The sequence below is a fragment of the Pipistrellus kuhlii genome, unplaced genomic scaffold, assembly GCF_014108245.1.
Source record: "Pipistrellus kuhlii isolate mPipKuh1 unplaced genomic scaffold, mPipKuh1.p scaffold_m20_p_2, whole genome shotgun sequence".
NCBI classification, from domain to species: Eukaryota; Metazoa; Chordata; class Mammalia; order Chiroptera; family Vespertilionidae; genus Pipistrellus; species Pipistrellus kuhlii.
Window position 1 is genome coordinate 119,606,136 of NW_023425515.1, and position 27,994 is coordinate 119,634,129.

Consider the following 27,994-nt stretch of genomic DNA (forward strand, 5'->3'; position numbering starts at 1 on the left):
GGCCTGCAGTTGTCACTTTTTATGTCACCCTTTCCATCACCACCAGACTTCTACTACCACAACCTTTGGTATAAATAAGTGCTTTTCCATGTTATTCAAATATCTTGGTTCAAACTTCAGATGGGCAGGATAAACTTTTATCCTGATTTTAAGTTAAAATATTGGCCTTCTCTGATCCTTAGTCACAAAACCCATCTTTACCACTCTCCCACATTTGTACATTTGTCCATCTTTAAGTTCATACTTAAAAAAAGGAAATTAGTATGCATAAATAAAGTACTTAAGACTGTCAATATAATTTTCTCTTTCTAGGAACAATTTAAAAATAATTTAAGAAATGAATTTTGCTCTACCCTGTGTGGTCCATGCAACAAAAGGTTGCCGGGTTTGATTCCCAGTCATAGAATTTGCCTGGGATGTGGGCTTAATGCCAGGTAGGGGGTATGCAGGAAGCATTCGGTTGATATTTCTTCCTCACATCAATATTTCTTTCTCTCTCTAAAAGGAAGAAATGTACAGAGGTCAGATTGATAGTGACACCATGGATTTTCCAAAGTGGTTTTATCTTGTGTTAACCCTTAATATGAGAACATTGAATCAGAACCATGAGCAGAAAACTTTTTTTGTTGTAATGCCCTTATACCATTAGCCACTAAAGGTATGCCAGTGGGAACGGACACACTTTTCTTATTAAATAAAAGCAACAGAAAGCCTGCTCTCAGGCATTCCTGGCTAGATAAGCAGGCTAACCCTGCAGAGCACACTAAGACCTACATAAAATTCATATAGCACTGATGTAGCACCCATTATTTTTTTTGAAATAGATTTTATCAAAATAGAATTGCTCATTTATTTACTGAATCTGTCTTGTTAATTTAAAATATAAAGTAGACCTTTGACAGTGCCTCACCAATTAAACCTGTCGTCAATGTCCACTCTCGGGACAGAATGCCCGTATAATGTGATATAATAGAAAGAGCATAGGCTTTTGAGTAAGGCAGATAGTTTCTCTGCCTCCCCGCCCCCCCCCCCTTTTTTTTTTTCCTGCATCGCATTTCTGCACATAATAGCTACTTATAGTCTCTGAGCCTCCATTTCTTTGTCTGATAAGTGGCGTATATAATACTTTATAAAGCTGGCTATAATCCATTGACCGTCAGCTTGAGCACATGAGAGTTACCTGTAGTGCTTGATAAAACAAGTGGCTTGGATCCATCTACAGGGTTTTGGTTTAGTAAGTCTGAGGTGATGCTGAGAAATTGCATTTCTAATAAGTTCTCAAGTGACTCTGACGTTGCTGGTTGGAGGATCACACCTTGATAGCTACTGTTGTCTATGAATTGAAGCACCTAGCATATTACTATTGTCTTCAATAAATAATGAATATTCTTTCTGTATGTACTCACCATGTCAATGGACAGTGACTATCCCTGTGGTTAAGAATTCTTAAAAAAAAAAAAATAAATCTTTATTGTTCAGATTATTACAATTGTCCTCTTTTCCCCCCCCATAGCTCCCCTCTAACAGGTTCCCACCCCCCTTCTGCCCTTACATACCCCCCCTCCACCATTGTCCTCATCCATAGGTGTATGATTTTTGTCCAGTCTCTTCCTGAACTCGCCACACCCATTTCCCCCCGAGAATTGTCAGTCCACTCCCTTTCTATGCCCTTGATTCTATTATATTCAACAGTTTATTCTCATTAGTCAACAGAGCCAAATATCAACAGTACAACGATTGAAATTTCTTTTGAGAGCCAAATTTTTAAAAAGTAAACCATATAGATACGGTAGGTATATTGTTATTAACTTAATTAGGGTACATGTTATTTTGTGAAAAAGCCACACTCAGGGAGCCAAAGAGCGAGCCGCATGTGGCTCACAGTTTGCTGACCACTGCTCTAGTCTGTTGTTAGATCTCTGTATATTATTTTTTTATTTCAGTCAGTATATGCTTAATTTCTAGTTGGTCCTTTTTTCATATCCTCGGTTCTCACTAAATTTATCAGCCTTTTCTAGAAAATTCTTATAACAATGGCTTCGAATTCTATATCCAGTCATCCAGTTGTTGCTTTCCTCCATTTATTTTATTTGTGACCTGTTTCTTTGTCTCCGCATTTTGGCTGCTTCCCTGAATTAGTAGAGTGGTTTTGTGTGCTAGGTGTCCTATGGGGCACAGTGGGTCAGCCTCCCCAGTTACCTGAGGTAGACTTAATTTGCTGCAGGACAATACTCTCATTTATTTGGTGTGTGAAGAAGCAACTATCAGAAGTGAAATTATAGCAGTAAATAAAGGTGGGGGTGAGAGGTGGCACGGAGTTGGTGTACAGCCAGTGACTGATCTATAAATAATTTCAATAAACCACAAGGGAAGGAAAGACATTACACTTTTGCTTGTGCACAATTACTCTTGGTGTGCCCCTTTGTGGGCTGTGTGCACAGTCTTGTTGTAGTTATGCCTTGATTGTTGTTGGTATCCCTGGGAGGAATTGACCTCCAGGCCAGTTGGGTGTGAGGATCAGCTGTGTCTACGCTGGGAGAACTTCTGTGCTGGAGACACCCTTATGAGGCAAGACTTGCTTCAGTGAGGCTTTGGTGCTCACTGAGTCTGCTCCCTGAGTGTGTCCTTTATATATGGATCTAAGGAGTTGTAATTTGGATTGTCCTATTCTGACCCCTGGGTACACTGGCTCTTGGATCTCCAAGGAGGTGCTAATTTAGCCTCAGTGCAAGCTGATGTTGGTTGGGCCTTGGGCCCTCTTTTGGATATTCTGAGTCTCTCTGACTCAGCTGCAGTTTGCTAGGTAAGTTTAGATTTCAAAGGACCAGGTCATTCATATGCAAAGCCTCTGTGCAGAATCTCGGGGCAGAGCAAACAGCAATGGCTTCCCATCAGCCTGCCCTAAGAGACCCCCAGGTATCAGTGTCCCTTGGTAATCACTGCAAGCCCTCGAGTTCCATCCACTGCAAGACAGTCCAGTTTCTCCCTGTATGAGTCTGGGTCCCCAGAGTCTTGCCCGGAATTGGAGTACAGAGTAGTTGCGAGCTTGTGTCTCCTTCTGGATTGGGAAAAAAACACACAAAAAAACAAAACAAAACAAAAAAATAAAACAAACAAACAAAAAGCCCAGCCTGCACCCTCTCCAATCTGGGACTCCTCAGGGGATGTCTGACTGCTGGTTTAGGCTCAATCCTACCTTTTGTAATCCAGGACATCTGGCTCCTAACCCCTTTCTCTGCCTGCCTGCCTGATTGCCCCTAACTACCTCTGCCTTCCTGTTTGCCCCTAACCACCTCTGTCTGCCTGTCGCCCCAACCGCTTCTGCCTTGGCCCTGCACCCAGGACCCCTGCAGGAACCTGAGACCTTGGCTTCCCTCCCTCTGGCCTTCTGCAGGCAACCCGGAGCCCAGGTCAGCTTCGCCCGGGCCAGCCACAGTCAGGGGCCCAGGACTGGGGGCAGCTATGCCCAGGCTGGCCGCAGGTGCCTGGGACTGAGGCAGGCAGTTTTGCCTGGGCTGCAGCTACAGCTGCTAGCTCTTGAGACCATGGGCTGATGACTTCTTCCCGGCAGCAGCTGCAGTTGCTGGTGCCCAGAACCATTGGCAGGCGGCTTCTCCCAGGCCCAGCTTTGTCAGGAAGGATGTCTGGAAGACATCTGGTCTAATTAGTATATTACCCTTTAGTATAGATAATTGACATATAACATTGTGTAAAGTTTAAGGTATATGTAAGAAAAATCAAAACCTGCAGAGAATTTTTTTTAATTAAATATATTGATTTTGTACAGAGAGGAAGGGAGAGAGATAGAGAGCTAGAAACATCGATGAGAGAGAGTCATCGATCAGCTGCCTCTTGCACACCCCCTACCGGGGATATGCCCGCAACCAAGGTACATGCCCTTGACCGGAATCCAACCTGGGACCTTTCAGTCCCCAAGCCCACGCTCTATCCACTGAGCCAAACCGGTCCCGGCAAAACCTGCAGAGAATTTTTACAGCATTGATTTGAGCAAAACTGAGGACAATGGCTGAGAAGTAAGATCTCAGATTCTTTAGAGGATGGCAATTCTTCAGAGATGAAACGTTCTTTCATGAATTTGGAATTAAAGAGGGAAAGTGGAAAGATTGCTTGAAAGTGGGAGAAAGCAAGGTGGGGAATTGAATTAAAATAGTTAACAAGATTATGTGCTTCCTTGAGGGTGGTTACTTTGAAAAAGACATTTCAAATGTGTGTTGACTTAGTTGCACAGAAATAATGGATAAGGTTTGCTTAAGGGAATGATAAACCTTTTATTTAACAAGTTATATGCTTTGGGTGTGACTGCCCACCAGGACCCACCCAGTTAGGGGTCTATGATGAGATCATTCTGTAAGATTACTTTCTCTAAAGCCCCTTTTTTGTTCATGTACAACCTGATGATTTGGTTGGTATACGTTTATTGTGAAATGATTGCAACGGTAAGGTAAATTAACATATCCATCACCTCACATGGTTAACTTTTCCTTTCCTGTGATGGTGGTGAATGACTTCTAAAATTTAGTCTTTTTAGCAGCATTCAAGTATACAATATAGAATTGTTATATGTAGTCACTGGGCTGTACAGTATATCCTCAGAACTTATTTTATAATTGGGGATTTGTACCTTGATCACCTTCACACGTACATACAGAGGCAACTACCTATTAACTACATTCCTGTGATTTCAGTTTGTTTATTTATTTATTTTTAGAGATTCCTCTTATAAGTGAGACCACACAGAATTTGTCTTTCTTATCTGACTTATTTCACTAAACATAATGCCTTCAAGTTCCATCCATATTGTCATAAATGGCAGGATTTCTTCTTTTTTTTATGGCTAAAAAATATTCCTTTGTATATTTATACCACATTTTCTTTTTGTTATTTTTATTAAATTTATTGTGTGACATCTGTACTAATAATCCTATCGAATAAAGAAGGAATATGTTAATTGACACTCATACCATCGCAAAGATGGCAGCACCCACAGCCAATAAAGAGAAAATATTCCAATGGACTGTCCTGCCCTCAAAGATGGCAGCACCCACAGCCACAGGAAGGAGGCACTCAGTCCCATCAGCCCTGCGGGGGTAGCAGATGTGCAGCAAAGCTCCATGTGTTTGCCTCCAGAATCTTCCAATCGCCTCAGTTCCCCAAACGCCCAGGCCACATGAGGCTCAGGTAACCAGTGCCAGCCAAGGCTGGCACTGCTGTCAGTAGCAGCAGCAGAGGTGTGATGGAGCTTCGCCTTCCTCTGATCTCTGGGTTGCTTCCTGCCCCTGAGGGCTCCTGGACTTTGTGAGGGGCAAGCTGGGCTGAGGGACCTCCCTCTAGTGCATGAATTTTCATGCACTGGGTCTCTAGTTTATACTAGTAATAAAGAAATATGCAAATTATCCATTAGAGCATCATGTCACGACTGGATCAGCAGGCTGTGTCCTCCTCCCTCTCCACCTCCCCCCACCCGCTCCCGCTCAGGCAGCTGTGAGGCTTGGGTAGGTAGGATAGGATACGATAGAAGGGGATAAGGAAGGAGAGGTAGAGGAATGCAAGCCTGCATACAGACAGGCCAAGAGGAGAAACAGAAAAATAGAAAGGGAACAAGAAAAAGACACAGAAATGGAAAAGGGAAGGAAACGAGGGCTGCACACTGGAGAGGGTGCCGACCTTGGGAGGAGGGGCAGCAGGTGTGCTGGGTAGAGCAGGAGACCTGGCCAGATGCGGGAGGAGGGTGATGGCCCCAGCACAGGTCATTGGTGGGGAGGCACCCACGGGTCCAGGACAGAGTTGTGAATGGTCTGAGGCCTTCTGGGCGGAGGTGCTCCTGCTTTGCGGCAGCAGCAGCACCCAGGCCACCCTCACTCATCCGGGCATCCTGGGCAGGGAATGGGAGCAGGACGCAGGTGGAGGCTGAAGAAAGGGGGTGGCGAATACCTGGCTGGCCCTGAGGTCTGGGCTGGGGGTTAACGTCTTCCCCCCCCACCCCATAAATGAAAGATTTAAGAAGGGAGAGAGGGAAGAACTTTATAAAGGAATCAGTAGAGAGCAGAGTTAAAGAAGGAAAGAGGATTTATGAGATGTAGGAGCTATAATAAAAATCAAGTATACCGTGTTTCCCTGAAAATAAGACATCCTCCGAAAATAAGACCTAGCACATGGAAAGATAAGACATCCCCTGAAAATAAGTCCTAGCGCATCTTTGGGAGAAAAAATTAATATAAGATACTGTCTTATTTTCGGTGAAACAGGGTAGTTGTGTATTGGAGACAGATTTTAAAAGAATAAAGATAAATGATAGTGAATAATTAGGCAAGTAGCTAGATAGATATTAAAGCAGTAGAAGTAAGTAGAGAAGAATGTATGGGAAAGGTAGGATGAGAGAGAAAGAGGGAGGGAAGAAAAGGTTTAATGGGGAGCCGGGAGAGCTTAAAAGGAGAATGGGAAGAAGGAAGAAATGAGGGAGGGAGGAAAGCAGGTCTGAGGGAGGAAGTGAAGAAAAAAATTAAGGTGGGAAGGAAGGAAAAGGGGAGGGAAGGAAGGGGTAAAGTAAAAGGAAAGAAATAATGAGGGGAGGAAGGGAGGGTAGAAGAAAGATGGAAAGAAGGATGTTGGAACAGAAGTAGGAAATAAGGAGGAAAGAAAGTTTATAAATGACGAGTCAGTAGAAAAAAGTGTTACATAAAGGAGAGAGAAAAATTGTGAGGGAGAAGCCAATAAGGAAGTCAAATACAAGGGGAAAAGATTAAAAACAAAAGTTAATAGGGGCAACCAGGCTGGCATAGGAGTGCAATTAGGGGAATCAGGCAGGCAGGCAGAGTGATTAGGGTAGGCAGGCAGGTGAGTGGTTAGGAGCCATCCCCTGAGGGATCCTGAATTGGAGGAGGGTGCAGGCCCAGCAGAGGGACCCCACCTCCAACCCCTGTGCACAAATTTCATGTATCAGGCCTCTATCTAGTTAATAACATTGTATAGGTTTCAAGTGTACAATTCCATGGTATATCATCTTGCATTGTGTGTTCCCCATCCATAGTCAACTATCTTCCATCACCATATGTTTGACCCCTTTTCCCTACTCCCTTCCCCTCTGGTCACCAATATACTGTTGTCTGTGTCTATGAGATTTTGTTGGTTTGTCTTTGTTCACCTTGTTGCTTTGTTTTATATTCTACATATGAATAATATCATATGGTTCTTGTCTTAGCATGATATTCTCAAGGTCTATTTCATCTTTTCTTATAGCACATTTTTTGAAATTTTTATTCTATATGTCTCCTGAAGGATTCTTAGGTTATTTCCATGTCTTGGCTGTTGTAAATAATGCTGCAATAAACATGGGTTGCAGATATCTCTTTGAGATAAATGATTTCATTTCCTTTGGATTGTTGGATTATAAAGTATTCTATTTTTAATTTTTTTGGGGGGAACCTCCATACTGTTTTCCATAGTTGCTATACTAGTTTACATTCCCACAAGCAGTGCATAAAGGCTCTCTTCTCTCCATGTCCTTTCCAGTATCTATCATTTTGAAAATAGTTTTTCTTATTCTAATGTTTACATTTTATTTTCACATTTACTTAAAACAAGTTCAGTCCATGGAGAATGGGACTGTAGTGGATTGTCCTCTCTGGAGCGAGCATGTAGTTCTCATCTGGTACGTGGTGCCTGCAGGCCTGGCACACTCCAAGTGGACCCATCCAGCCTCTTCAGGACCACCAGGAGCCACACACTGTTCTCCAGAGGGCGGTGGTTTTATGGTTTTACTAGAGGCCCGGTACACAAAATTTGTGCACTTTGGGGTGGGGGCCCCTCAGCCCAGCCTGCACCCTCTCCAACAGGCAGTTGGACATCCCTCTCACAATCCAGGACTGCTGGCTCCCAACTTCTCGCCTGCCTGCCTTCTTGATTGCCCCTAACCACTTCTGCCTGCCAGCCTGATCACCCCCTAACCACTCCCATGACAACCTGTTTGCCCCCAGCTTCCCTCCTCTGTTGGCCTGGTCACCCCTAACTGCCCTCCCCTGCAGGCTTGATTCCCCCAACTGCCCTCCCCTGCTGTCCATTTTGTGGTGGCCATCTTGTGTCTACATTGGGGGAGGATCTTTGACCACATGGTGGCAGCTATCTTGATCTTGTGTGTTGGAGTGATAGTCAATCTGCATATTACTCTTTTATTAGATAGGATAGAGGCCTGGTGCATGGGTTGGGGGTTCCCTTGGGGCATGAGGCAATCTGGGCAAGGGGCCTGTGGTAGTTTGCAGGCTGGCCATGCCCCTCAGCAACTCAAGTGGAGGCCCTGGTATCTGGAATTTATTTATCTTCTACAATTGAAACTTTGTAGCCTGGAATGGAGGCCTAGGCTGGCCAGGGCAGATGGAAAGCTTGGCTTCCTCCATCATCAGGGGCAACCCTAGCCTGCTCTCTCCAGCTCTGTGGCTACTGCCATTTTTCTTGGGATTTATCTTCTATAATTGAAACTTTGTAGCCTTGAGTGGAGGCCTGGGCCGGCCAGGGTGTGTGGAAAGCTTGGCTTCCTTCTATTGCCAAGGAAACCCAAGCCTCCCTCCTGCTCTCTGTGGTGGCAGCCATCTTGGTTGGGTTAGCTGGTGGGTGTGGCTGGTGGGTGTAGTGGAGTGATGGTTAATTTGCATATTAATCTTTTATTAGGTAAGATTATTGTGCTGATCAGCATTGAAACCACAGGATGTGAGGTTATTTTTGCTTGTAGTTGTTTGCTTTGATACAGTAGGTCAGGAAGGAATACAGTAAATTGTACCTTTCTTCCTAGTAGGTTCTCTGGTGGTAAATGATTGCCTCCCAAACCCATTTCTCTCCCAGAGAAAAGCTTTTTCAGTGGTTGGCAGAGAATGACAAAAACTGAAGTTCCAGCCCACTCCCTGGTGTGTAGTCTTGGTCATATCTTATTGTCTTGCTGTGACTGCTTTAGACTGCTCTTCATGAAACCTAAAGTTTCATATGTAGGAGTGGAAAATGTGTATGATGTGTATCTTATGAGTCAGGTGCATTTCTTTAAGGCACACATGTCTGTCCTTCATTTGCCTATTTCCTTCAGCCCATTTTCTGCCCAGCTCAGTCACACTGTGGAATCTGCCTCAATTCCTTCTTCAACTGCACCCTTGCTTGTGCTTCCATTGTGGGGTCTCCTCATCTTGGTGACACAGTTACTGGGCTTGTCCGCATCCTCTCCTTTGTGGGAGCAGAAACTGGATGAGGAAAAGCTGAGTGTTCTGAGTTGTCTGAGTTAGCTTCCAATTCAGTCAGTCATTGAACTGTGTCCAGCACAGCCAGGGGTGAACCTGAGGGGGATGGTCGTGAAGGATTAAAGAAGACAGACAAGAGAATAAAGCTGGAGCTAGATGGGATGCTGCCCTGTGATGGAGAGACAGTGCCACGGCCTACAAGCTGAATCTTTATTTTACAGCCAGATTCCATGAGGCAAAGTAAGGGCATGGTCAAGATGTTTACAATGTTCTCTCGGGTTTTGAATCTTACTCAGTGCACCTGAACTCTGTCAAGCCCACATCACTCAGCCTCCTGGTACTACAGGTTCGGGACCATAAGGTCAAGCTTACAACGCCAACCTTTGGCTATCATTTTGCTGGGACTTGCACATGGCTTTGCCATGAGAGGATTGTGCCCTCTCATTAGTACAAGGCTTGAACCTGTCCAAACGCTGTAGCCACTCTTCACAAATCATTGCCTTACTCTTCTGTGAAATGCACGTGCAGTTTTCATTGCTTATTGACCTATCCATGGAATAGGGTTGTATTTTTTATTTTTTTATTTCCAGCTCAAGTTTGTTGGTGTCTTGATAATCTTAGAACTGAGACATCATGGAAATCTCTCTAGGACAGGATAGGAGGGGATAAGAAAGGAGAGGCTATTGGTGTCTCCTATTATATCTGAATAATATTCCAATGTGTATTTATATCACATTTTCTTTTTTTATTAAACTTAATGTGTGGCATCTATACTAATAATCCTATCTAATAAAGAGGCACCAATAGCCTCAACGATGTATCCTTGATGTATCCTGTTCTAGCTGCAGTGCTAATTTTATATTTTCTGCTTTTCAAGTCGTATGACATAAATTAAAAACAAAAAACCTACAACAGTAATTTTGGGGAAAAACACCTGTGAAGTTAGACTGCTGTACTCTGCATCTCAGATGAAGTGTCCTGGGATACCTGGGATTGTGTATATGAGATGAAACAAAGATAAACTTGAGGAAGAGCGCAGTTGAAGGTATAAGCTGAGAAACTGAATTACTCTATTGTAATTTTTTGTAAACCAGTAGTGAGCTCCTCAGGGTCAGTGTCTTGGCCCTTTTATGGGTGTGGAAGTGATAATAGCTGCTCCGAGGGTATTCGTATAGGGGTGGGGTGGGCAAGGGAGCTTTAAGTGTTCAGATGGAAGCGTCTCCTTCCAAGCTCATTTACAGATTGCTGTAGGGGGAACCTTAGCAGCCCTGCCCAGGACTGACTTGTGGCTTGGGAGTGTGGTGTTTGGCAACATATTGGTGCTATTAAAGATGGATGCCTCTTTGATCAAAGGTGGAGACCATTAGGGCATGTTTAAGCTAGCAGAATTGAAGTGACTCGTTATACAAAGTATAGAGATGCACCCCTCGACCCCCAGTGAATGCCACCCACATCTTTATGAACACGAGTCAGATTTGCCCACTTAGTTGGCATAGCGTTTTGCTGAAGCCAGCTGTGAGGAAGCTTATACCTACTTAGTTTCTGTTTCTTGGAGCTGGTTAGTGTATTGCAGAGAAGAGAAGGATATTTTTTTATTTCAGAGAGGAAAGGAAAGGGAGAGGGAGAGATAGAAACATCAATGATGAGAGAGAATCATTAATCGGCTGCCTCCTGCATGCTCCCATTTGGGGATCAAGCCCACAACCTTTGCATGTGTACTTGATCAGTATCTAATCTGGGTCCCTTCAGGCTTGATGCTCTGTCCACTGAGCCAAACCAGCTAGGGCTATTTATCTTTTTATCTTTTGACATCTTTATGGATTCAGAACCTTTTGGTCCCTGTTGCATCTGCGCACTCTCCACCTCCACCTCCAGTTACAGCATCAGCTGATGTCAGTAACAATAAGGCTTATGATTTGGTTGGAGAAAGCCTGTTTAACAAGGTATGGGCAGCTACACACTGGCGTAACTGCTGACGTCCATGTATGAGAAGCCCCTGGATTTCAATCTAATGACTAGAAAAAAAAATAGCGTCTTGTATACAGAAAATACAGTAATATCTTTATGTCAGTCCCAAATGAAGGAAACGTATGTGAACCCCCATGTATTAACTTTAGTTTTGTCTTTTTTAAATATTTTTTGGTGGTAAAAAATTACTATTTCAGAAAACCATGTTGTGGATTTTTGCCCCAGTTACATTTTTTAGTGTATAAAATGCTGGATTGTGAGTGTCTTTGTATTTTCCATACAAGCAAGAAACTTGATTTGAGATTGGGCTAATGGAATGAAAGGATATTGCTAATATTGTTTCTATACTACTTTCCATCAACAGTGGCTGGTTTCTGAGCTATCATCAGATTTTAGCACAGGTCCTAAAAATTGGTTAATGCTGGGGGCTGGCATAAATCCCTGTGTCAGAAGTCCTTTTCCCCTCAGTGGTTGGTGGTCCCAGAGCTGGATTCTAAAGACTCTTTATTGCCACCTATTGTTGCTTGTCAGCTACTGCATGGAATATCCAGTAGGCAGGGAAATTGTTCAGCATCCCTTTTCTATTTGTCACTCTTTAAATAAAGCAGACCTCTGTTAACAGATCAACTGTCTGAGAGGCAGAGGATGTGAGAAGCCAAAGCTTTCTCCTGAGTATTGCAGGAGTAATCGTCTGTCAGGACCAGTCTGCATTCTGAGCACTGCCATTGTGCTTTGTTCTCTCACATGCTGATGGAGCTTAGAATCTGTTCCACCATGCAGCTCCATTGAGAATGTTTCTAGTGGGAAGTCCATAGGATCGACTTTTCAGTTACACCCTTTGGATTCTGCTGGGTTTTGTTTCTTAGTATATTTTCCTTTTTCCTTAAGAAGGAACTAAAACACGATTCTTGCTTCACAAAATCATTCACTCTCCTTATCCAACCATCATCTTAAGCCAGGATTTGTGGAGATTTCTGGCAGTTCACAATTGGTATTGAGTAACCTAATTGAGAAACTGCTGGGATTTTTGTTGAAATAATATTTTAAAAACAAAATTGGCAATCCAACCTCAGGAGAGAGTGGAAAGGCAGATTACCATTTTAACTGGCTCTTTGAGGCTTTTAAAGCTGAATGTGTTCACACCTTGTAACCAAAATAATGTATTAGGGATTTCTTTGGCCAGATCCTTAACTTTCATGTGCTGTTCTTCTGATTCTTGTTACCCTTTTTAAAACACTCTTCTGCTGTAAGATATAGTTTTTGCTTAAGATAGACCTGAAACTGACAGTCTTTGTGGAAAATGGCATTTGGAACTTTCAGATCCTGGATTTGGAATTGGAGCCCTGGAAAGGAGAGGGTTATATTCCCTGGGGGGGCAGAACAGGCAGCTTCCCATAGGTGGTAAACTCTAACACATGTGACATTTGTGACTGACGGAACAAAAGGGCTTTGTTGCTGCTTTAATTGTTTATTAACAATGATCCCTCTCAAATTTGACATGGTTTCTTTCTGGAACACATAAGAAATCAATGTCAAATATTTCCCAGATCACGACAGTCATGATTTCTAGGAAGCCATGGGTTTTTTTTTTTTTTTTTTTTATATGGTAAGATACTGCTTAAGATTTACAAAACCATAATTGCAAACTTTTAATTAATTGGATTAAAAGCTGTGCTGCATATTACTTTATTTTTAAAAAATACACTTTATTGATTTTTCACATAGAAGAAGGGAGAGGGATCGAGTTAGAAGCATCAATGAGAGAAAAACATTGATCAGCTGCCTCCTGCACACCCCACAGTGGGGATGTGCCTGCAACCAAGGTACATGCCCTTAACAGGAATCGAACCTGGGACCCTTCAGTCCATAGGTCAGTGCTCTATCCACTGAGCCAAACCAGTTGGGGATGCATATTACTTTTTATACTATCTGTGTGGTATCTCCCTGTCCACCTGAGATTTATGTACCCAGTAATGTTTTGCATGGGAAGATGCTGCACATAGCGTATAAATATTTACTACTGTCATTGACTTTTGATATTCCATTCTCCTTCCTCTCCCTTAATCCTTTCCTCTGAATAAAAGAAAAACAAAGGCTCACAATTTCTTTGGTGCCTGATTCTCAGTGCCTAAGTTCAGAGGTAGTACAGTGTTTGTGAGCAATTGGAATATCTTCTAAGGTGATGGTAACATTTTTGTTTTCTGTGCTTGCCTTTTCCTTGGGCTGACTTTTTCATTGGTTGAGTTGATGAATATATGTAAGTAGTTATGTTAATTTTGAAGGATGTTAATGTTTCCAAAGAATAGTAAATAATTCCTAACTGGGACTATTAAGTCTTAAGGAAACCGAATATAGAGAATATTGTTACTATTTAATAGTTTAAGGGAATTAAGGGACAACTTTTGGAAGCCCCGGTTTGTGATTCATTGTTCTTTTCCTTATTAAAAATTTTTAAAAATTTATGAACATTTGAAAATTTCTCCACCCCTATCTTCTAAAGTACCAGACAAACAGTAAGTATACATAAGTTAGAATCTGAAAGTTATAGATTAAATCAGTCTGAAAGTTAAATAAAGATTTTGTTTTTTTCGCCTGACAAGGTGTAGTTAGGAAGTTGGCGCTGGAAATCCATAGCTTAGCAACACAGACATTTTATTATTTTTTATTTTTTTAAAATTTTTTTAAATAAGTTTTTATTGTTCATATTATTAAAAATGTTCCTCCCTCCCCCCCACCATTGCTCTCCTCCACCAGGTTCCCACCCCACCCTCTGCCCTTTCCCCTCTCCCCATTGTCCTCATCCATAGGTGCACAGTTTATGTTCAGTCTCTTCCCACGCCCCCCTCTCCCCTTTTCCCCAAGAATCGTCAGTTCACTCCCCTTCCATACCTCCGATTCTATTATATTCAACAGCTACTATTGTTCATCAGATTTTTTTTTTAATTTCCTTGGTTTTTAGATTCACTTGTTGATAGTTACGTATATGTTGTTCATAATTTTTATCTTTGTTTACTTTCTCTTCTGAAAGAACACCCTTCAGCAATTCATATAATTCTGGTTTGGCGGTGATGAACTCCTTTAGCTTTTTTATTTATTTATTAGTGAAGCTCTTTATCTGGCCTTGGATTCTGAGTGATAGCTTTGCTGGGTAGATTATCTTTGGCTGTAGGTTCTTGCTATTCGTCACCTTGAATATTTCTTACCATTCCCTTCTGGCCTGCGTGGTTTCTGTTGAGAAGTCAGCTGACAATCGTATGGGTGCTTCTTTATAGGTTACTACCTTCTTTGCTCTTGCTTCTTTTAATATTCTCTCTTTGTCTTTTGCTCTTGGAATTTTAATAATGATGTGTCTCTGTGTGGTCCTCTTTGGATTCCTTTTGTTTGGAGTTCTGTGTGCTTCCTGGACTTGTAAGTCTAATTCTTTCACCAGGTGGGGGAAGTTTTCTGTCACTATTTCTTTCAGTATGTTTTCGATATCTTGCTCTCTCTCATCTTCTGGGACCCCAATAATTCTGATGTTGGTTCGCTTGAAGTTGTCCCAGAGGTTTCTTACATTATCTTCAATTTTCTGGATTCTCTTGCCTTCTAGCTTCTGTGGAGGAGTGTCTTCTGGCTCTTTATGTTCCAAATCTTTGACTTGATTCTTGTGATCTTCCCTTCTGTTTTTAGGACTCTAAAATATTTTTTATTTCAGACAATGTATTCTTTATTTCTTGTTGATCCCTTATCATTTCTTGTTGACTCCTTATTAATTCTAGTTGATCTCTTTTCATATCCTCATAGGCCTTATCCATCTTTTCTAGGAAATTCTTGAAAAACCTTATAAGCGTAGATTTGAACTCTATATCCAGACGCTTTTTGTCCTCCATTTCTTTTGTTTGTGATCTATTTTGTCGCATTTCCCAGTTACAGATGGAATGGGGTTTCAGGGTGGAGCCTGCAGCTTTGGCTTCCGTCAGCTCCACCCTATGCAGGTCCTTCAGTGCTCGCTGCCGGCGCCTCTGAGAGAAAGGTGCCGTCAATTTTCGCCTGCTGCCAAACAGTCTATGCTCTCCCACAATGAGCCCGGTATTGGGGTTCAGTTCAGTTGAAAGTGGAGTTTGAGGTGGCGTTCACAGCAGTCTGGAGCCCCAGTCTCCTTCCTGTCAGGGCAATCCCGCGACACAGCAGACCGTCCCTTCTCTGCGCGCAGTGTGCGCGCCTCCGGGACCTCCTTTCGCCTCTCCCCGGGTTCCGCCTTACAGCCCGGCTCCCTATGGCTGAGCCTGAGTCCCTGGGGTCTGGCCTAAAACTGGGGTTCAGAGCAGTCGGGGGCCCAGCACAGTCGGAGTTTTATCTCCTTTCCACTAGGGAACGCCCGCCAGGCACTCCGCCTCCCCCTCCTCTCCGGCTCAGTCCTCTCCGCACGCCGCGTCTCCGTACCTTGGGCTTTTCCAGCTCCTCCGCGCCTCCTTCTGGTTTTCTCCTTGCTTCTCGCTGTAGAATTTCCAGTCAGTCAACCTTCCTGTAGTTCTGGGCAATGTCCGTTTTATATTTTAGTTGTATTTTATTGAAATTGTTGTGTGCGGCTGCGGCTAGGTGTTCACCTGGGCGCAGCCATCTTGGATCTCCCAACACAGACATTTTAGAGATTTAAGATTCTAATTTTCCACTGGGCACAGGCAAAAGATCAGTATGCCTCACCTACCTTGAATTATGAAATCGTATATACAGAGGAATTGTTAAATAAACTACATAATCAGGTTTTATAGGTGAAGTCAGAGGAAATTGGACATGGAGGGAGCTCTAGTTTTCTCTATTTCATAGTCCCCCTCCTTAAAAAAAAAATAAAAAAAAATAAATTAGGAAATAGATGCCCAACTTCCCTGGATTGCAGGTAGGGTGCACTAAAGCCCCGGTTTATGATTCATTGTTCTTTTCCTTATTACCCCTCTGACCAAGGAAAACTTCCTACGATTCATCTTGAGGGGACTGAACCAAAATAAAGTTTTAGGTAAATCCAGTTAATAACAAACTTCCACTATAAAATAGCCCATCTAATTTAATTAAGACAAGTGCTGCACATATTTAACATTCTGCGGTTTTTAGCATAAACAAACTATTTCATCTGTTTTCATATACAGCAAGAAATGAGGGCTCTGAACCAATATGAGGTCTCTAGATATACCATGAAACAGGCCCTCCATGGAGCAAACTCTCCTGTAGCCTGCTGGCTTCCCTGTGCCCTGATCTCCGTTGTGTGACATCCTCTCAACCTGATAAACAAATTGTCACAGCTATGGAGCAGAGTGGGGGGTAACCATACAGGGTACAGTTTATTGCCAGTGCTTCTTGTGGGAGAGTTTGGTAGGAGTTGGTCTGTGCTTAGCTTCTAGGTTCATTTGAGGATGTGTTTATTTTCTCCTTACTATACAGGATGTTTACAACCACTCTGTGTGGTTTTTTTGCAACTGCACTTGCATTTGAATTTGACGGGCAGCTTGCCCTGGGTAGGGGATGTCTCCTGCCCGACCCCCCACAGTCATCAGTGTGTTTGTGCATGCACACACCCGGGCACACTCTTGTTTCTTTGAGTAGCTGCCAGGTTTGTAGTGTGTGTGTGTTTGGGGGTAGAATAGAGTGGGTAATTATTTTGGGGATGGAAACACAGGAAATTTTTTTTTGAATAGGCCTTTCAGCAAGTTGGCATAGCTTCAGGGCCTGGCCCCACACCAATACAAAGAGCGCAGCCATGCTGGTCATTTTGCATTTGCCAGACACAACATGTCTTATTTTTTGAATGAACAGACCCTCCCCTCCCACCCATTCCTTGCTCTTGGTTTAGAATTGAGTTATAATCTAAATAATTGGATTTACCAGCTTATGTTTTTAATATTGGAAAATTGGGTTAATAAAATGTGTTTTGGCTTACATGTCCCTCAACAAGGGACCAGCTGGGCATTTCTTTTAATTCGCCTACTCCGTCTTGCTTCTGTTTTCTCCATCCAGATTGGATGCATACACTGTGTCTTCCTCAGGTTTGTAAACTATCAGAAATCCTGGACAGAAATGGAATTTAATTAACCTAGAAATTTCTTTTTGTGCCATATTTAGAACTGTCCTAGAGATTGAGTGCAAGATAGCAGTAAGCTGGTTAACTCTATCCTGTAGATAACCCCAGAGGAAACCTGGAGGAACAGTGGGACTTCTGATGGCAAACTGCCTGGGCAGCAACTAAATGCATGATTTGAGGAGGGAAGGAGGGGACACACAGAGGGTATTATTATTATAAGACAAAAAATATTTGGCATGGGACTTTGTCATTTCATCAGTGGAGTTTCTTTCACAAACTTTCAGTTTACTTCTAACTTTCAAAATAATACCAGTGTTTATTTTTGTGTTTCTTTGTTCCCATAAAAGTGCTTTACATTTTTAAAAAACTAAATAAATAGAAAATATTTGAAGGCATTTTTGGACAGATTATAAGTGGTCAAGCAAAATGATTTTTGGCTGCTGACATGCTAACTAAATTTAAATAAGGAACAGCTTAGGAGAAAAAGAATGCCTTCTTGTGTGTGTCTTAGCAAGTGGCAGGGAAAGAATAAGAAGGTTGGTCCCCTACCCCCACTCCTGCCATGCAGCTGGATCAAGAGGTACAGACAATCTCTGATATGTGGTGGTCCTGTGTGCATGGGTGTGTAGCACGGCCATCTGCCCAGCACCAGCAGATGTGGCCCATCGACAGTTGTGCTCTGAGGCCGTATGGACCACAGCTGCATGCCTCATGATGGGATGGCACCTGTGCTTCATGGTTAATAGCCAGAACCAGATCTTATTTGGCTCTTGTTAGATGAAGCTGATAATGGGCAAGTGGTTCAGTAAATTCTTAGTAAGTAATAACTGTGGTGATGGTAGAAATTGTGATGACAGGGGGAGATGCTTAGTCGATGAATCTGATTCTTCATGGATCTGACTGCCAGAACCTTTGGGTCGACTTACACTGGGATGGCCAGCAACTTCCCTGGGGCAGAACACCATGTCCTTTCTTCTGTTGCTGTTGGTTCTGTTTCAGATCCACCCAGGTCTCCCTGGCACCTGGATTGTCATTCAGTCTGCCCTTCTGCTCAGAAACATTCATGTGTTTAATCATGTAATTCCTAAAGAAAGAAGAATGAATGGTGTGGTTTGTAACTGGTGCATGTGAATGGTGCTCTGCTCCTCAGTGGTTGTGGAAGCTTGTCCTCTGATGCAGATAATCTATCTATCTATCTATCTATCTATCTATCTATCTATCTATCTAAAAGCCCAGCAACCAGAATGGCAGAATGACTGGAATGACTAGTGACTATGACATGCACTGCATCAGCCAGCTAGCCTGATCTGGCCCCTGATGGGCCCCCAACATCCCGATTGAGGTTGGGGCCAGCTGGCCAGCCCCAACCCATGCACAAATTTGTGCACCGGGCCTCTAGTAGGTCATAAAGAGGAGACTACAGTAGAGACTTCTCTGTTGGGCTCACAGAATGTTAGAGGAATGGAATTGGGGTTACGTAGCAGGGAAACTTCAGGTAGAAAGAGCAGTGTTGAGTAAGACAGACCCTTCTGGCTATTGCCTTTATCCTAGGGCTTTTTTTCCTACATAGAGGGTCACTGTGCAATCAGATCAGTCAGTAGTAAATTGATTTCATTTCAACACATTTTTACTCCCAGGATGTTTTAACTCAAATGGAATCTATATATATATAACTCATGCCTGAATTGCCTTGGGGCTCCTGGACTCAAGAACTTTTAGAGAAGGGCACCACAGATGCTTCGCCCATAACAGGGCTGTGCCTCACCTCCCACATGCACGCAGCGTGGTGTGACAGAGAAACTGGCCTGAGGACCCAAGGTCTTGGCTGGTCTTACTTGTTCTGACATCCATGCTTCATGGCTCAAGGGCAGGCCTTGTCCTTTTATAAGTTGATTCCATCTATTTATCGAGGAATATATATTCCTCCAAAAATTAAGGCCTTTCTTCTTTAAACATTTGTCTCAAAACTCTAAATAGAGCTGGCTCTTTGCATGCTTTAGTCCTTTTATTCACATGCATGCATTTATACCATGGAAGCTATGGGACAGCAATGATTTGATCTGAAATTACTTCTTGTCCTTCACCTCCACTGCTCCCAATCCTAGATTTCTGTGTGGTAAATAAAGTGTTGCCATCACTTTATATATTTGTTCATACATAAACATATCTATTCATTGCTTCCTCTGTTGGTTTGTGTTTATTTTATCTGTATTGATCTCTGTTACTTTGATTGCTGAGAGTTTAGTTGGTTCTTTGACCCAAAACTACATCTACAGTTCCTAGAATGAAGGAGATTTCTGTAGGGGAAACACCTTCCTTGATCAATAAAAATCAAACCTAAAGTGAATTGTGCTCTAGTTGATTCTTCTGACATTTGCACGAAGGACAAACACCCTCTGTATTGTTTGTGTTCTGGCATTAAGGGCTGTCGTGGCTAAACTCAAGGCCAAATGGCTTTGGAGGCCCTACATGCTTTTTTCCTTCCAGGACCCCATACTCTCTTCCTCCTGAAATCTCTGAACCTCATTAGTTCAAACAATATTTCCATTTTAGAACATTTTTGCTCCAGTAAGAGAATGGTAGGTGTTGTTTATGGTTAAGATGCCAGTCAGCTGGTGGAGGGGTGGGTGAAGTAAAGGCTGCAGTGGGTGGATATATGGCCTTGCTTGCTTGCTTCTGGGGATGATCAGGTGCTCCCAGAGCCGCACTTCTTTTCTTTTCTTTTCTTTTCTTTTCTTTTTTACTGATTTGAGATAATATACACTCAGTTCCTTGCATCATATCTTCTGGAATGATCCATCTATCCCTCAAACATACCTGTGAGGCCAAGAGTGCCTGTTCCATGGATTTGGCCTGTAAATTGTGTCATTCAAGCTCTTTTGTTATGTGGGGCCAACTAAGCAGAGTCAACACCTTTGTAATCCTCCCGGGACTGTAGGAGAAAAAGCCAAATCGCAGACCTGCCCTTTTTGCAAAGTACAGGTTCTTCTGGCCTCTAAAAAAAGATATTGGTTCGTCTTGTTCTTTTGTTCCTGCTTTCTTCTGGGTCTCACAAATACGTATCACTTGGGAGGTAATTTATTTTACTGCCACTTTTTAATCTGTTATTGCCCCATTTTTCATAGTCTCACTGAGAAAGTCATCAGGAAGAAAGTCCTTTTATTTAAACACGGGTAGGAACAGTCTATCTTTGAGGTCCTGAGATTGTAAAGTAGCTCATGGTGTCCCCTCTGTCATCTGTGCCTCATCTGTGTTTGGTATTTGTTTTTCATTATGACTGTGCTGACTTCTCATAATGTGTAGCATTAGTTGTTGCTCACTTTTGAAAAAGCAATAAACACAGAACATCCTGCTCACATGCAACTGGGTTTCTATAAAACCCTGCAGTGCTCAGAGGGTAAGCTTGTGTCCATTTAAACAAAGGTGTACAGATTATAAAATTACTAATTAAACAAGTTTTATGTATATATGATTGATTTTTTTTCAGAGAGCTAGAAACGTCAATTAGAGAGAAACATCGACCAGCTGCCTCTTGCACAACCCCTACTGGGGATGTGCCTGCAACCAAGGTATACATGTCCTTGACTGGAATCGAACCCGGGACCTTTCAGTCCGCAGACCGATGCTCTACCACTGAGCCAAACCGGTTTTGGCTAAACAAGTTTTTAGTAGAATGAAATGACCAGGTTTTCTGTTACCTGGGAGGGTTCGATGATGAAGAGGGGGCGCTTTGTTTGGGAGAAGAGGTAGTCTATGCTGGGATCAGTCTGCCCGTGGTGGCACTGTGCTGCAGGGCTGTGACTGTTGCAGTGGAGCTGCATTTCCTGGTCTTGTGCCTCCTCTAAAGCCATGCTGCTCTAGGCACAGGCTCAGCCTGCAGCCAGGGAGTGGAACACAGAAACTGAGAGTAAGCTTTTTAGAAGCTTAAGGCATTTCGTTTCACAGTGTGATTTTATGGCTGTTGAATCTAATAAAAATTTTGGCTTGTGTTTGTCTTTTTAAAATTTTGTCTCCTCACCCTCCAGTTTGGTTGGCATTGATTATAAAAATATCTACAATATTTGCAAAAGTAAAGGGGGAAAAATAGGCAAACACAAAAATAGTCCTCATCTCAGATAGTCTGAGAAGCACCACTCTGAAGTCACTCTCTCTCTGTGAAGTTCATTCCTTTGGGCTTAGTACCGTGTTTCCCCGAAAATAAGACATCCTCCGAAAATAAGACCTACTTACAGGTTTCCTTCTGAGTGAAATATAAGGCATCCCCCCCGAAAATAAGCCCCCCCCCCCCCCCCCCCCCCCCCCCCCCCCCGCCCCAGGCTCTGTCTCAGAATGCTGTTGCTAAACATAAGAGATTTGGTCCACTGATTCTGAAAGAAATGGAGTCACAAGAAATTCACCAGGAAATTCAGGAATTGGATTGTTATAATGATGTTCCAGAAGATGATGACATGATTGTCATTGAATAAATGAGTAAATTCTTAATACTGTAGGATTCAGTTTGTCTGGTTTGTGTTGACAACTACCGTACTACCGTACCGTATACAGGTAATAAATTTCCTTTATTTTCATTTAACAATAAATGTGTACCATATTCTTCTTCATGGAAAAATAAGACATCCCCTGAAAATAAAACCTAGCGCATCTTTGGGAGCAAAAATTAATATAAGACACTGTCTTATTTTCGGGGAAACAGGGTAGTAGCCCCTCCAGCACACACTATGGCTATCTCGTCTTATTAGTATAACCAGGCAAAAAAGATCCTTGTTCCCTATAGCATAGGGATAGTGGCATTACCTTCTTCCTTTGGTAACATTTGGGAAACTGTTAAATTTGTAGAGTTTTCTGCCTCTACCTTGTTAATGTGGCTATTTCATTCACTTCGTTGTCTTGGGTTCCAAAGTGCTTTTGATCAGCTCTGAGATACTTGCAGATTTTAAGGACTGAAGGTTGCCCAGCAAGTACATAGTGGTCATGCTGTCTCTCTTTTGATCAAATGTCAGTTTCCACCAGGAATTCGACCTGTACAATAGTGCTTTTGGTGGGTGGTAGAGAGATTGGTCAGGACTCATAGGAGGCTAAATTTAAAGGTGTTACTTTATACAAAGGAGAAAACTGGGTATGTGCATTTTGCTATAGTATTTTATTAAATACTAGAAAGTTATTTTTAAATGTCACGTATTTTGAGGCCCTGGCCAGGTAGCTCACTTGGTTAGAGCATCTGTACACCAAGGTTGTGGGTTGAGTCCCAATCAGGGCACATGCAGGAATCAATCAGTGGGGAGATATATATACATATATACATATATACATATGTTTGTGTGTGTGTATGTGTGTGTGTGTGTGTGTGTATATATATATATATACACACACACACACACACACATACATACACACACACACACACACACACACACACGCATATATTATATATATATATAGCCAGCGATTGGGCCCTTACCAGTTTGGCTCAGTGGATAGAGCATCAGCCTACAGGCTGAAGGAACAGTCCCAGGTTCAATTCCAGTCAAGGGCATGTACCTTGATTGCAGGCATATCTCCAGTAAGGGAGTGTGCAGGAGGCAGCTGATCTATGTTTCTAACACTCTATCCCTCTCTCTCTTTGTTTACAAAAAAAAAAAGCCAACAACTGGAATTCTATAACGACCAATCGCTATGATGCCCACTGCAGCCAGCAAACCTTGCCGGATCAAGAGTGGGGCTGGCCAGTCAAACTCCCATGGCCTCTCCTACCTGGATCAAGGGTGGGGTGGCTTGGCAACCCCAGCTCCCCCCCACAACCCCTCCCCCTGGCCAGCCCTGCCCCTGCAGTCCCTCCCTTCAGCTGGCTCCACCCTCGACCTCCCCCCCCCCCTTTACTTCAAAAGGGGGTGGAGACATCTGACCAATTGCCTGTGGACCCCTTCACCTGACTGGCCCCAGCCTCGATGGGCCCCCCACTTCACAATCAGGGTCAGGGCTGGCCAGCCAACCACCTGTAGCTTCCCCCCCTGACTGGCTCCACCCCCCAATCAAGGCTCCCCCCCCAAAAAAAATGGGGGTGCACACCAGTCTGGGGCAGAGCCTGCTGGCCATCTGCCCAAGCCCTCCCCTCCACCACCCGGCCAGCCTGGCCCTGATTGAGCCCTGATTGGGGTAGGCTACCCAGCCAACCTCCTACTGTCTCCTCCTCTCCACAGGCCCAGCCCTGATCTGCCCCAATTGGGGCTGGTCTGGTCAGACCCCACATGTGCATGAATTTGTGCACTGGGCCTCTAGTATATAAATAAGTGGAACAGCAAATGGATGTCTCTGTCTCTAAAATCAGTTAAATAACGTTATGTTTTTTGCATGTCAGTTTAAATACTTATTATTTTAAAAATGTTTTTATTGATTTCAGAGAGGAATTGAGAGAGAGAGAGAGAGAGAGAGAGAGAGAGAGAGAGAGAGAGAGAGAGAGAGAGAGAGAAACATAAATAATTCGAGAGAATCATTGATTGGCTGCCTCCTGTATTCCCCCTGTTGGGGATTGAGCTGGGCATATGATCTGACAGGGAATCGAACCATGGCCTTCTGGTTCATAGGTCAGCACTAAACCACTGAATCACATTGGCTTAATATTTTTAATACCAACAGTAGTTAAGGGAAGACTTACTTGTTTATGTTTTACAAAGAAACAGATTTGTTTTTATTTCTTACTAGAGGCCCAGTGCATAAGATTCATGAACTGAGGGTCCCTCAGCCCAACATGTGCCCTCTCACAGTCTGGGGACCCTCAGGAGATGTTCGCCTGCTGATTTAGGCCCGGTCCTCAGGGTGATTGAATTTAAACTGGCAGTCAGACATCTCTCTCACTCTCATGCTCCTTACTGCTCACCTGCAGCAGAGGAAAGAGAGGCTCCCACAACCCCCGCTGTGCTCGCCAGCCGTGAGCCTGGCTTCTGGCTGAGTGGTGCTCCCCTGTGGGAGTGCACTGACCACCAAGGGGCAGCTCCTGCATTAAGCGTCTGCCCCTGGTGGTCAGTGTGCATCATAGTGACAAATTGTTCTGCTGTTTGGTCAATTTGCATATTATTCTTTTATTATATAGAATGTAATACTCAGTGCAACCTTGAGTTGAGCTGGCATTGTCAGTCTCACACAGATCTAGATATAGCCCTTTCTTTGGGGCTGTTACTTGGCTCCTTTTTGCTTCGCATCCTCTTCTCCCCCTTAATATTATGCTAAGTGAAATACGTCAGAAAAAGCTAAGAACCTTATAATTTCACTCCTAGGATATACAAGTTAAACACAGGCACACACAGACAACAGTATGGTGGCTAGCAGAGGGAAGGGTTAGGGGGTAGCAAATGATAAAGGGGGCCAAATATATGGTGATGAAAGACAATATGACTTTGGGTGTTAGGGAGTACCATATACAGATCATGTATCATAGAAATGTACACTGGAAACCTACCTATATGACCCGTTTGACCAATGTCAGCCTGATAAATTTAATTAAAAAAAAAAAGAATAATAAAAATTTTCTAGAGGAAATTTTAGTAGATTATTTTTGCATTTTAGAAGCAGACAAATATTTCTTATAGAGGACACAAAAAGCACTAAGCATTAAAGAAAACATATAAATTTATCAAAATTCAAAATTTCTGCTCATCAAAAGATACTATTAAGAAAATGAAAAGGCAAACCATAGTCTGGGTTAAAATATTCACAATACATAATCTGCTAGATAAAGGACTGGTATCCAGAACACACATGTGTATGTGTGTGCTTTGACTCAATAAACTCCTATAAATAAATAATAAAAGACAGCTCAATATAAAAGGCAAACATCTAATAGTTTCTTTATAATAGAAGATATACAAATGGCCAAGAAGCACAGGAAAAGGTGCTCCATGTTGTTATGTATCAGGGAAATGCAAATTGAAAGTATAGTAAGATAGCATTTACCCCCACTAGAGTGGGAATGACCAAAATTTCAAAAACAGTACCAAATGTTGTAAGAATGGAACAACTCTTTTGCGTGGCCCCTCTGTCCCAAATACTATTTCTTGAGTATCTGTAAAAGCAGGGCTGGATAGACAGTTTAAGGTGGTCTCAGAAGTACCTACTTCTATCATGGATTGAGATCCTTACAATTAGAGGAAGATTTATTATGAGACAATTTATGATAAATGTCAGGTTAGTTATACATAAAGGGAAAATATGTTAGGATACATATCTTAACTTGGCTATGGTGTAAGGAAAACTGAAAAGAAGTCTTTCTAAAATTCATTAGTATTCAAGTTGATAGAAAGGTGTGTCTTACGTAAGATTTTGTAAATTGTGGTTTGTAGACACTAAGTGGATAAGTTATGGGGTCAAGGTCTAGGTAGGATTGTACTAAGGAGAGACCTGAAAGATAGATTAAGGGAAGTTTTTTTAATTTCTACCTAAGGGCATTGGGTTTACCCTACAGCCAGAGGGTAAGTAATCCATAATATAGCAGGGATGGAGGGGTTTTGGATAAACTAAAGAAATGCATTTATTTTCTGCACTATTAGTATAAGCTTCAAATTAGTGTAGTGATTGTGGATGAATTGGAGTCAGAAGTGATTAGAATTGGGGTATAAGACAGGTTCAGTGATGGATGGATAGCAAAGATGGGCTGGGTGTAAGGACACACGATTAAGGACATCATGTGTTTGTGACAGCGTCATGCTAACGAATAGAATGCTGTATAGCTGTGGCAGGCTGATTTGTGTTTCTTCATCACTAGGTAGATCAGAAGTCCATAAGCCAGTAATCCCATGTCATGAAATAGCAGTTGTTGAAATACACAGGCACATAAGTGGTCTGTGTACAGGAATGTATTGGTACATACTTTCTATCAATATATTAAACACAGCCTTTTAACCAAACTTCCTGTTCTTTAAAGTTGGCCTGTGGTTTATGAGAGTGTGAGAGATATAGAACATTAATTATAAAGAGTTAACTTGAAATAGGGTCTTTTCCCCTTCTGTTTCATAATTTTATTGCTGCACATAGCTCAAAATTCTCTGATCTCTGCTTAATTTATTTTTATTTACCTTTTCTTTCACAGGCCCAGGCTGCAAGCACAAAGGAAGTTTGCTCAATCTCAGCCGAATAGTCCCAGCACAACTCCAGTAAAGATAGTGGAGCCATTGCTACCCCCTCCAGCTACTCAAATTTCTGACCTCTCTAAAAGGAAGCCTAAGACAGAAGATTTCCTTACCTTTCTCTGCCTTCGAGGTAAGACTGTGTTGCCACTTGTTTTGGAGGGAACAGCCTAATTGATAGAAAATGGAGTAACTGTGCACCCAGGATTCCTCGGGATGCTTCTTTCAGTTCCCAGCCTGCTTTGAAGTAGGACTTAAATTGAGAAATCCCACGCCAAGGTGCTTGAATCTTCTTCATATTTCTCTTCCTTTTTTCATTTGACTCTTAATTTCTAAGTATAGTTAACAGTGAAAATATTGTTTGATATATGTAAACAGCAACAGTTAACTGAGTGCAAGTTGAAGATAAAATTTTGTAATAAAGGATGCATTTGGGTCTACATGGCTGTATTTTGTTGGAAAGTGTTTACTATAGTAACTAAGTTTTCTAACAGTTGTGAGGAAAGAACACAAAAAGCTTGGCAAAGAGAACGAGGAGCCTCTTACTGGAATGGTCCATGTAGGTGAGCTTTAGAAAGCTAGGAACTTGAAGATTCCTTTGTGAAGTTAGTTGAGAGAGAAGGTGAACAGGAAGGAAAGAGTCCTTGCTATTAGTCTTTGGCTTGAGATTCAGGGTTATGTTCTTCTCTCCTCCCACTCCCCTTAACATTTTGAAATAAATTATAGGAAGATTTATGTACAGTGCAAAGAACATTTTCCTAAACTACTCGAGAGAAAATTTCCACCTGGTGATGCCCCATTGCTCCTTAACACATTAGTGTGTATTTTCTTAAAATAAGGATAATCTGTAACAAACAAAATTAGGACCTTCACAAAGATACATTACTACTACCTAATCCTCAGACTCTCGTTTCAGATGGCTTCAAATGCCTCAGTGATGTCCAAGTTTAGAACCTAAGGACTCAGTTCAGAATTGAGCATTGTCTAACTGTTGTCTGCATAGTCTGCTAACATTGGACCATTACTTTTGTCTTTGTCTCTTCTGATCTGAGTCGATTGTTTTGTGGAATGATCCTATATTTGAATTATCTGTGTTTCTTCATTATTAGATTGGAGTTTTGCATTTTGGGCTGGAATATCACAGAAGTGATTCTTCCGTCTTCTCAGTGCATCCTGTTGTGTTAGACAAAATTTCAGTCTATCCTTTTACTGATGGTTTTCTCGGTGATCACTTGATTGAGGCTTCTCCATTGCAAAGTTACCTTTTTAGCCCTTATATTTAACTAGAAGCCCATTGTAAAAAGAGATTTGTGCAATAGACCTTCCTTCCCTTGACTTCCAGCACCAGTTTTCCTCTAACACCCAGGACCCAGGCCTTTGCTCTGGCCAGAGTCTGCCCTCTTCATCTTTCCTGCACACTTCAGCTGGAGTCCGCCATCTTTGTCTTTGCTGTAGACTCTGGGAGTCTGCAGTTTTATCTTCTCTGTGGCATTTGGCGCGCGCACGCGCACACACACACACACACACACACACACACACACAGCAGCTGTCCTTCCTCTCTATCCCCACCCCGCCTAGCCACTCCTTACCTGGAGCAGCTGGGCATTGCCATCTTTGGCCTT

At 42.5% G+C, this 27,994-nt stretch overlaps 1 protein-coding gene across 5 annotated transcripts in view; it reads left to right on the top strand.

Moving 5' to 3' along the window:
* The window catches only part of JARID2 (jumonji and AT-rich interaction domain containing 2), a 284,195-nt gene that overhangs the window by 191,695 nt on the left and 64,506 nt on the right, over positions 1-27,994 (top strand). For all 5 annotated transcript variants that reach the window (XM_036448052.2, XM_036448054.2, XM_036448051.2 and 2 more), the window contains one exon: positions 26,336-26,505. In XM_036448052.2, the coding sequence (XP_036303945.1) occupies positions 26,336-26,505 (170 nt within the window). The remainder of the gene's footprint in view (positions 1-26,335; positions 26,506-27,994) is intronic.